Source organism: Orycteropus afer, unplaced genomic scaffold (assembly GCF_000298275.1).
Source record: "Orycteropus afer afer isolate SDZICR_OR568_19922 unplaced genomic scaffold, OryAfe1.0 scaffold00035, whole genome shotgun sequence".
Classification (NCBI taxonomy): domain Eukaryota; kingdom Metazoa; phylum Chordata; class Mammalia; order Tubulidentata; family Orycteropodidae; genus Orycteropus; species Orycteropus afer.
In genome coordinates this window covers 3,577,358-3,589,367 of record NW_006921622.1, presented here as the reverse complement: position 1 = coordinate 3,589,367, position 12,010 = coordinate 3,577,358, and the positions used below count along the sequence as shown (strand labels likewise).

General features: G+C 35.3%; 1 protein-coding gene across 1 annotated transcript in view; it reads right to left on the bottom strand.

Moving 5' to 3' along the window:
• SLC39A12 (solute carrier family 39 member 12) overlaps positions 1–12,010 on the bottom strand; it is a 196,148-nt gene that overhangs the window by 78,417 nt on the left and 105,721 nt on the right. The window contains exon 10 of the mRNA XM_007936406.1: positions 9,593–9,659. Coding sequence (XP_007934597.1) covers positions 9,593–9,659 — 67 coding nt within the window. The remainder of the gene's footprint in view (positions 1–9,592; positions 9,660–12,010) is intronic.

Below are 12,010 nucleotides of genomic sequence, written 5' to 3'. Positions count from 1 at the left end.
AAAAAATTCCTTGAATCAAATCAGAATGAAAACATAACATAACAAAAACTATGGGACACAGCAAAAGCAGTGATCAGAGGGTAATTTATAGCAATAAATGCACATATAAAAAAAGAAGATCCAAAATCAATACTTTAAACCAACATCACCAGTAGAAAAAGAGTTGCAAAAGAAGTATACACTTACCAGAAAAAAAAAGTAATAACAAAGATTTGTTCAGTACTAAATGAAACAGTAAAACAATATAAAGAATCCACAAGACTAGAAGTTGGTTCTTTGAAAAGATTAATAAAGTCAACAAGCCACTGGCAAATTTAACAAAGAAGAATATGCAAATAATGTGGATAAAAAGGAAATGCCCAACATCACAACAGAACCAACTTAAGTAAAAGGGGTAATATCAGGATATGATGAAGAACTATACCCTAACAAATTTGAAAACCTAGAAGAAATGGACAAATTACCAGAAACACACTACCTACCTAAACTAACAAAGACTAAGGTAGAAAATTCAAACAGACCTGTAACAGAAGAAGAAATTAAACAGATCATAAAGTAAAAAAAAAAGAAAAAAACCAAGTCCTGGTCCAGACAGCTTCTTCACCAGAGAATTCTACCATACATTAAGGGAAGAGTTGACAATTCTACTCAAACAATTCCAGAATACAGAAAAGGAGGAAATACTTCCAAATTCATTTTATGAAGTGAACATAATAATCCTGATGCCAGACCCAGGAAAAGACACAACTAAATAAAGCAAATTATAGACTGATATCCTTCATGAATATAGATATAAAACTTTTCAACAAAATTGTACTCAACAGGCTCCAACAAAATATCAAAAAAAATAATACATCATAACCAGGTGAGAGTCATACCATGTATGCAAGTACAGTTCAGCATTAGAAGAATAATCAACCTGATCTACCACATAAATAAAACAAAGGAAAAGAACCACATGATCCTATCAACTAATTCAGAAAAGGCTTTAACAAAATCCAATATCCATTCCTGATAAAAATGCTGTACAAAATATGAATAGAATGGAAATTTCTCAACATAATTAAAGGCATATGTACTAAATAAATAGCCAACATTATTCTCAATGGAAAGAGACTGAAAATCATTCCCCTTACAAATAGGTACCAGACAAAGATGCCCTTTATCACCACTCCTGTCCAATATTGTATTAGATGTCCTAGTCAGAGCAATAAGGCAAGAGAGGGAAAGAAAAGGCATCCAAATTGGCAAAAAAAAAAAAAAAAAAGAAAAAAAAGGAAGTGAAACTATTTCTATTTGCAGATAATATGATCTTATACATAAAGAAAATCCCAAAGACTCAGTAAGACTGAGTTTGTTTTTTTGTTAATGAAAAGTTTCAGTAAAGTAGCAGGGTACAAGATTAACATACAAAAATTTAGATTCCTTTATACTAATGAAGAAAACTTTATAAAAGAAATCAAGAAACCAATACCATTTACAATAACTATCAAAAAGATGAAGTACTTAGAAATAGGTCTAGCCAGAGACACAAAAGTTCTATTTTAAAAAAAACAAACAAACCTATAGAACACCATTATAAGAAACTGAAAGAGACCTACATAAATGAAGGAATATACCATGCTCATGGATAAGAAGACTTAACATCATGAAAATGTCAATACTACTCAAAGTGATATACAGATACAATACAGTCCCAATCCAAATTCCAACATCTTTCTTAAAGAGATATAAAAACTAATCACCAACTTTACAAGGAAAGGAAATAGACCCAAGATATATAAAGCTCTACTAAAGAAAAAGAACAAAGTAGGAGGCTTCATACTCCCCAATCTCAAAACCTACTACATATGGTAGTTAAAATGTCTGGTACTGTTATAGCAATAGAGACACTGATCAATAGAACATAACTGAGAACCCAGAAGTAATACCATTCACCTAGGGACAGCTAATCTTTGACAAAGGGCTGAAATTCATTACATGAGGAAGAGATAGTCTCCTCAATAACTGGTGCTGGCAAAACTGGATATCCATTTGCAGAACAATAAAACAGGACCCATATATCACACTATATACAAAAAAAAACTCAAGTTGGATCAAAGTCCTGAATGTAAAACCTAAAACCATAAAAACCATCAAAGAAAAAATAGGAACAATTTTAGGGGTCCTAATTCATGGCATCAATACACTATCGAACATAAACTAAAAATGCACAAATACCAGAAGACAAAATAGATGACTGGGACTTAAAAATTAGACACTTATTCTCAGCAAAAGATTTTATCGAAAGATTAAGAAGAGTGCACAGAGTTTGAAAATAATTTTGGCAATGACATATTGTATAAGGGGCTAATCTCTAAAATTTATAGAAAACTTCAACACCTTCACAACAAAAAGACAAAAAATCTAATTGAAGTGTTGGCAGAGGATATGAATAGACACTTCACCAAAGAAGGCATGCAGGCAGTAAACAAACACATCAAGAAATGTTCACAACCATTAATCATTAGAGCAATGCAAATGAAAACAATGAGTTATCATCTTACCCCAACAATAATAGCACAGTTCAACAAGACAGAGAACAATAAATGGTGGTGAGGGTGGAGAGACTGGAGCCCTTATTCACTGCTGGTGAGACTGGAAAATGGTATGATATTTTCTTAAAAGCTAAAATAGAAATCCCATATGGTCCAGTAATCCCACTACTAGGTATACATCCTGGAGAAATAAGAGCCATGACACAAACATACACAAGCACACCCATGTTCACTGAAGCATTATTCACAATAGAAGACAGTGGAAAAAACCTAAATGCCCATCAAGGGAGGAATGAATCAACAAACTATGGTACTTATATACAATGGAACACCATACAACATCCAAGAACAATGTTGAATCTGTGAAACATCTTTATAACATGAATGAACCTAGAGGACATTATACTAAGTGAAATTAGTCAATCACAAAAGGACAAATATTCTATGAGATAACCATCATAAAAAAGTAAAAAAAAAAAAAAAAAAAGGTTTCCTACAAAAAAAAATATACTTTGATGGTTACCAGGGATGGGAGGGGACACTAACTAGACGGTAGACACATACTAACTTGGGAGAAAGGGAAGGAAAAAAAAGAAATATAATAAAATATGATAGAGATGCCAGGAATGGGTTCTAATTAAATATAAATTAATTAAACCTACCAATCAACAGTGATTCTCGGAGGGAAAAATTTATCAAAATTCAGTAATATGCTGATCATAAAAGATAAAACAAACAGTTACAGGAAGTTGAAAAAAATGGATAGAAAATTTCACCATACTAAAAAGAAAAAGAATATACTTAATAATATATCCAAATGTTTGCTTTAGGGTTCAGACGAACATACCTTTTTACTGAGGTAAAATTCGTCTTGAATGAAATGCCTAGAACATTTCTGTACTATTCTATGGTTTTTGACAAATGTATATACCCATTTAACCAACATTCCAATCAAGATAAACAAACAAACAAAACTGTGCTGCATACACAAGTGATCTCAGAGATGATCCTAGACTCTGGAACAGCTACGAGGCTACTAGGATGAGGACTCCAACCAGTAACATCAATCCCTCTATTGGTGCTATGTTTATTTCTTCAATCAAACTGCATACATGAGACATCCACAAGGCGTTGGCAAATTACAGCTGTTTAAGTACTCATGTAGTAGTATTTGAATTGCCATAAAAAGAAAAAGAAAGAAAGAAAAAAACTAATTGCCTCCATAAACAACTGCCTCCTTTGCCATGCGATCAGAAGAACTGGATTATACCTGGCTACCATTACTAAACATTATGATCAAAGATTCCACAGAAGAATGCTGATCAAAAAGGGGAAAATACAGAATTTCAAATTCTCATGGACTCTAAACTTTCTAGAACCCTGGAAGGTGGATGAAGCCCTGAAACTACAGCCCTGAGATAATCTCTAAACCTTAAACGGAATTTATTCCCTGAAGATATCTTGAAAGTGAACAATAGCTTAGTTTAGTTAGTAAAAAGGTCTGCTTTGAGCACTATGTGCTTTTAAGAAATATCCATCTGGGATCAAATTGACAACAGCAATCAGAGAGATTCAATAGAAGCTTTATGCTAATGAAGGAGGTACAACTCAGAAAAGGACAGTGAGAATGGTTGCACAATTCAAAAATATAATCAATTTCACTAAATAGTAAATCAACTGTTAAACTGGTATACATTTTGCTGAGTATATTCTCAACAACAAAAAAACAAAATTTAGACAAAAATATTTGATTTTTTTTTATCAGTAGAATTTCTGTTTCAAAAAACCTAAAATTATATATAAAACCAAACCCACTACCATTGAGCTGATTCCAAATCATAGTGACCCCTATTGGGTTTCCAAGGTTGTAAGTCTTTATGGAACTAGATTGCTTCATCTTCCTCCCATGGAGCAGTTGGTGGGTTTGAATAACGATCTTCTTCAGAGAAATATGTTACCCACCAGGCCACCAGAGCTCCTTAAAACTATATATTAGTATAAACCAATTACGGACGTGATTGGTTAACTAATGCAGAAAATCTTTTGAAGACATTTATTCTGACAGTAAACTGCCCTAGAATACAATTGGATAAGAGCACTCATTGACATCAATTAACATATCCTAAAACTTCATCAGTCGCTCAGTTGGGTATATACTATATGACAAGTATAAGTAGTAGCTATTGTTATTGTTAGAACTGGACATTGCATTCTAATAATTGTGTACTTAATAAGAAAAAATGGAAAAACGTGATCTCCTGGTTTCTAACTGCTACATGGACTAACATGCAGGGAGACTGCATTATAACATGTGTTGTTTTATTTTGGGAGTGTTATTTAACACATTTCATACCCCACACCATAAAACAAATAACTTCAGTAAACACCAGATACTACCTAGACTATAAACCAGGAGATAGCTTATCACTTGAGTTATGAAGGTGTCTGATGCATATTGCTTCTAAAAACCCTGCTTATTTGGAAATATCACTATAGGACTGACTTACAGCCTTTTTGTGGCTTACTGATTCATTTTATTCTTTGTTAAAAATGGGCAGATTCCAGGCAATAGTCACTAAAGTACAGAGTAAAAATCGAATTATTGAATTCAGAGAGCTCTTATTGGCATTGCCTGGAAGAGCTCAGAATCTAATAATTCTACCAGCTGTTCCTGCCAATTTTCAGAAATAAAAGTTGTTCTTTGTGAAAAGAAAATAAAAATTTTAGCAACATGATTGGTAACATTGAAGCTGCAAATAAAATTGGGATTTCCATATGCCAACATGTAGTTTTGATATTAATAGCCAATATTCAGAGGAAGGTTTTTATACCTAACATATACTCACTCTGCTGGAAATAGTTTGGCCTGTTTTGTTGTCTATTATTTTATTATCTCTGATTATGGACCCTTATTATCAGATCATGGACATGTAATAAGCCACAGGGCAAAGAATACATATTTCCATGTAAGCCACATGGAACATACTGTACATAATGTTTAAGATAATTTATTCAATAGAAGAGATGACAGGCATTCATTGGTAATTTAATTTACTCATTATAACATTATCTATAATATTTTACCTCTACTTGTGTACCTGGCAATCATATTCAGCGTCATGTTTCTAAACTATCAGATGTTTCCCATAGTGAAGCATGGGCTGGAACTTGTATCATTTTGCTTTTTTGTTTATTTAAATCAGACTGTAGGCAGGATTTTTCAGATTGTCTTTTGAAACACAAGTTCTACCAATGAGGTAATATGAAACAAGTAATCGAATATTTGAAGCTAATTCAATGTGTCCCTGGCAAAAGGGCAGTTGAGTAATCTAATTTGGATTTGTTCACTATTCATGCTATATGCCAAGCTTGATATCTGAAGTAGAAAGATAGCAGACCCACAGAACATTTGACTAAGACAATTGTTACTCCCTGATCTAGTATCTGCTTCCTGCTTCTAATTTTATTTGGCATATTCGTCTTTCCTTTTCCTTTATTTCAAAAACAAAATCTAAAACTAAAGTCTGTTGCAGCCCTCCTATGTGCCAAACATTCTAAAATTACTATAAGAAGCAGAAATTTAAGGGATGGGAGGGTAAAGTAGGGGAGGAAAAACCGCTGACTAGTTAAGAGATGTTTTGATTTGAGTGAAGGGAAAAGCAATATAACAAAAGTGTGTGACCAGCACACACACACACACACACACACAAAGTGGTAAAAACATTAGAGAAAATATATTATTAATAATGTCTGAAAGCAGAATTGGACAGAGTATGTAATTACATAATTCAAATCAAATAAGGATAAGAGCACTCATTGACATTATTGAATTCAGAGAGCTCTTATTGGCATTGCCTGGAAGAGCTCAGAATCTAATAATTCTACCAGCTGTTCCTGCCAATTTTCAGAAATAAAAGTTGTTCTTTGTGAAAATTAAAATTACTATGAACAAATGAGTTCTCGAATAAGAGTGAATAATGAAATATCACTGATTTAAACTCCACTGTACCAATGAAATTGTCATAAATGAGACAAACATATATAGTTAATATATCTAACACATTTAAAACAGTGATAGTCATAAAAGTGTTCTTATTAGTATCTATATACCCAATTACACTGCAAAGTAGGATAAAACCAGTGTTGTTTTATTCTCCAGCGTATACACATATGTTCAACAATTTCTTGAATGAATGGAAGAATTTTGGGAGAGAATGCACAAATGAATGATCACAAAGAAATAGTTGGTATATTAGCATTTTTTAGTTTCCCAATAATGGAGCTTACTAGCTATGAAATCCTGAGCAGTTAGTTAACCTCTTTAATAATTAGTTTCTTCATTTGTGTAATTTGGGTGATAATTATGCTTACATCATAAAATTGCTAGGATTCAAAGAGTCAATCCATGTCAAGTGCTTAGCATTTTGCCTGGCATAGAATTAAATGGTACCATTCATTAAACGGTAGCTGTTTTTATTACTGGGCAACTATCTTATTAGGAGGAGCTCTGGTAGCATAGTGCCTAAGACACCTGACTGCTAACCAGAAGTGTGGTGGTTCAAACCCACCAGCCACTCCTTGAAAGGATGGTTGGGCAATCTACTTCTGTAGTGATACTGCCTCAGAAACCCAGTGAGGGGTTGCTGAGTCAGGTCTGACTCGACGGCACATAACAACAATAACATTTTATTAGGATCATGACTGCTTAACATTAAAACATTAAGTTTGTCATAAAACATAATATAAGTGAGTAAAGTAGGGAGAATATTCAGGAGCAACTGATGAAAAGCAAAATAAGTAACACCTCAAAGAATTACATAGAAATATAAACAAAGGAGAATAAATTCCTACCAAAAATTGATAAATTCAGAAGTAAAGAAAATCATAGGAAAGAAAAGGTTGATTAAAAATTACTATGAACAAATGAGTTCTCAAATAAGAGTGAATAATGAACTATCACTGATTTAAACTCCACCGTATCAATGAAATTGTCATAAATGAGACAAACATTTATGAGGCATTTTCCATAGACTGTGAGAGGAAATGGAAAACCAGTGTCTCCAGACATCATAGAGGAGCCAAAAGCTCAATTATCATGTAAGCATCATTTAAGAGAAGCCTGAATAACCACATATATATTTATACTAATTGAAATTTTCAGAGCATCAATTTTAAATGACTGGGAAAAACAACATCTCTTCTTTATAGATTTGTTTGTATTTATTTTTTATACATCAAATGTTAATGTGATCTTATGTGATTTTTTTCATACATGACATTATGAATTTGTCATAACCAATAGGACTGTGCAACACAAAAGTGAACCCTAATGTAAATTATGGACTTCAGTGTGTAATTATGTATCGATGTTGTTCATCACCTATAACAAATGCACCACACAAATGCAAGATGTTAATAAGATTGTGTGCAGGGGAGAGAGAGGGTATGCAAGAACTCTGAACTTTCTGTACAATTCCTCTGTGAGCCTAAAACTTCCCTAAAAATTGGTCTATCTTAAAAATAAAAAAAGCAAAGTATAATTTTTAAGATTATAGTTGATATTGTTGTTAGCAGCCATCCAGTAGATTCTGACTTATAGTGACCCTATGTACAACAAAATGAAACAGTGCCCAGACCTGCACCATTGTCGCAATCCTTGTTATGCATGAGCCCATCTTTGTAGCCACTGTGTCAATCCATCTTATTGAGGGTCTTCCCCTTTTTCACTGACCCTCTGCTTTACCAAGCATGATAGCCTCCTCCAGGGACTGGTCCTTTCTGGTTATGACAAAAGTAGATGACAGAGTCTGGCCTTCTCACTTCTAAGGAACACCCCAGCTGTACTTCTTCCAGGATAGATTTGTTCATTCTTCTGATAGTCCATGGTATTTTCAGAATTCTTCACCAATACCACAATTCAAAGGCATCAGTTCTTTGGAATTCCTTATCCATTGTCCAGCTTTCACATGCATATGAGACAAATAAAAATACCACAGCTTAGGTTATGTATACCTTAGTTCTGAAAGTGACATCTTCGCTCTTCAACACTTTTAAAGAGTTGTTTTGCAGAAGATTTGCCTAGTGCAATATGACATCGGATTCCTTGACTGCTGCTTCCATGAGTGTTGATTGAAGATCCAAGTAAAATGATATCTTTGACACCTTCAACCTTTCCTCCATTTATCATGATGTTGCTTACTGGTCCAGTTGTGAGGATTTTTGTTTTCTTTATGTCAAAGTATAATCCATACTGCACACTCTAATCTTTAATCTTCATCAGTAAGTGCTTCAAGTCATCTTCACTTTCACCAAGCAAAGTTGTGTCCTCTGCATATTGCAGGTTGTTTATTAGTCTTCCTCGGATCCTGATGCCAGATTCCTCTTCATATATGCCAGCTTCTGGGACTATTAGCTCAGCATACAGATTGAGTAAATATGGTGAAAGGATACAACCTTGATTCACGCCCTTCCTAATTTAAAACCATACAGTACTCCCTTGTTCTGTTTGAACCACAGCCTTTTGGTCAATGTACAGGTTACATGATTAAGTGCTGTGGAATTCCGCTTTGCAATGTTATCCATAATTTGTTATGATCTATACAGTTGAATGATTTTTCATGGTCAGTATTAACCACAGACTGGTTAATAGTTGATACTAATCAGACTTATATTTGAGAAATGATAAAAATAGTTTTTATTAAATTATCATGAAGTTTGAACAATGATATACATGCCTAATATATACTCTATATAGTTTTGATGTATTTATTTTAAAGTAGGCTTAACATTTTTCTATGTCACTTTCTACAGTTATAGTGTTGTTGTTGTTGTTGTTGTTGTTTGCCGTCAAGTCGGCCCCAACTCATAGCGACCCCTCCTTGGGTTTCCGAGGCAGTATCACTATGGAAGTAGGATTGCCCAACCCTCCTTCCGAGAAGTGGCTGGTGGGTTTGAACCACCAGCCTTCTGGTGAGCAGTCAAGTGCCTTAGGCACTATGCTACCAGAGCTCCCAGTTATAGTGTAGCTTTAAAAAAAACAAACAAACAATACTCACATTTCCTGTTGAAAGCTGTCAGATTGCCTAAAGGAATTTCAGCCATTTGTGAATCTTCTGGACTTTTCTATTTAAAATAAAAAGACAATTGATGAAAAATAAGCATTAGTCATCATTTTGTTGACTTATAAAATATTTTAAAAGTCATATTGGTACTCTAGCTGTATATTACATGTTGTCATTGAGTCGATTTGGACTCATAGAGACCTTCTAGGACAGAGTAGAACTGCCCCAAACTGAAACTCACTGACATCGAGTTGATTCCAACTCACAGCCAGCCCCATTGGGTTTACCAGGCTATAAATATTTATGAAGCAGACTGCTTCTTCTTTCCTCTGTGGAGCAGCTAGTGGGTTTGAACTACCAACTTCTTGGTTAGCAGCCAAATGCCTTAACCACTAAACCACCAGAGCTCATAGAACAGGCCCATCAAACCAAAAGCAAACTCACTGCCATTGAGTGGATTCCAACTCATAACGACCCCTATTGGGTTTCCAAGGCTGTAAATCTTTACAGAAGCAGACTGCCTCATCCTTCTTCTGCAGAGCAGCTGGTGGGTTCAAACCACCGAATTTTTGGTTAGCAGCCAAATACATTAACCACTATACCACTAGATCCCCAGAACTGCTCCATGCAACAAAAATGCAACCACTGCTGTGGAGTCAGATCTGACTCATAGCAACCCCTCCTTGGATTTCTGAGGCGGTATCCCTACGGAAGTAGACTGCCCAACCTTCCTTCCAAGGAGTGGCTGGCAGGTTTAAACCACCAGCCTTCTGGTTAATTGCCCCATAAGACAGTGATATTTATGGGCAGAGGCCTGGTGGTGCAATGGTGAAGTCTTTGGCTGCTAACCAAAAGGTCTACAGTTCAAACCCACCAAGCAGCTCAGCTGGACAAAAGACCTGGCAATCTGTTCCCATGAAGATTACAACCTAGAAAATCCTATAGGCAGTTCTTTTCTATCCTACTGAGTCACTACGAGTTGGAATAAATTCTACTGCAGACAATCTTTATAGAAGCAGACTGCCACATTTTTCTCCCACATAGTGACTGGTAGATTCAAACCACTGAACTTTTGGTTAGCAGCCAAGTACTTAACCATTGCACCATCAGAGATCCTTAGATGTATATTCCAAATCCCAAACCAAACCCACTGCCTGGAGTTGATTCTAACTTATAGAGACCCTACAGGACAGAGTAGAACTGGCCCATTGGTTTTCCAAGGCTCTAGTCTTTATGGAACCCACCAGCCACTCCTCGGAAGGAAGGTTGGGCAATCCTACTTCCTTAGTGATACTGCCTCGGAAACCCAAGGAGGGGTCGCTATGAGTCGGGGCCGACTCGATGGCACATAACAACAACAACAACAACAACAACAGTCTTTATGGAAACCAACCGCCACATCTTTCTCTCAAGAGTGGCTGGTGAGTTCTAACTGTTGACCTTTTGATTGGCAGCAGAGCACTTTGACCACTGTACCACCGAGGCTCCTTTAAAACAAAGAAAAAACTCACTGCCATCGAGTCGGTCCCAACTCATAACGACCCCTTCTTGGGTTTTATGAGGTGGTATCTCTATGGAAGTAGATTGCCCAATCTACCCTCTGAGGAGTGGCTGGTGGGTTTGAACCACCAGGCCTCTGGTTAGCAGTCAAAGACCTTAGGCACTACTAGAACTTCTAAATACAGATACAAACATAGGAAGTAGAGCATTTGGGAGCAAAACATGCTTTTTGCACTATCTACATTTAGATGAACATAACACTTTTGTAGTTCAGAATCTTCCTTTGAGTCCAAATCAGCCTGTGGTTCAGACTCTTCAATGATGAAAGCCTTTATGAAACTCTAATCTGCAGGAAAAAAAAAAAAAAAAAGATTCTTGACCTAATTTGACACCACTCCTGTAGGGTGGATCACAGATCTGGAATTTGTTTTCTGACCTTAGCAGATGGTGTATTCTGGATGGAGAAGAAACCATGCAAACCCAACACCTCATTCCAGTCATAGTAGCATAAATACTCTGTTATGTTGCATTGCCAATCAGTAACAGAATATTGCCAATTAAGAAAGTAGATCAACAGATTTTTAAAAGACAAATATGATAGTTAAAAAATATTTCTTTTTTTTGATTCTCTCATATGCCAGAGAAGTGTTTGAGGCTGGTTCCTATGAGTTAAGGTCATGTAATTCTATTCAGAGCCTGACTCATAGTTCAATTCCAGGGACGTCACTCCCCGTCTCCTTGCCTCAGATTCTTACTCTAGTATGTGAAAATAATACTTTTCACCTGCCTACTGAACATGTCCTTTTAAAAGAGTATTCATATATTTCTAGCAAACAAAATTGTAAAAATTTGGGAAAAAATTTATTGTGAGATATAGCATCTCTTGCCATGTAAAAGAGATAAAATGAAGTT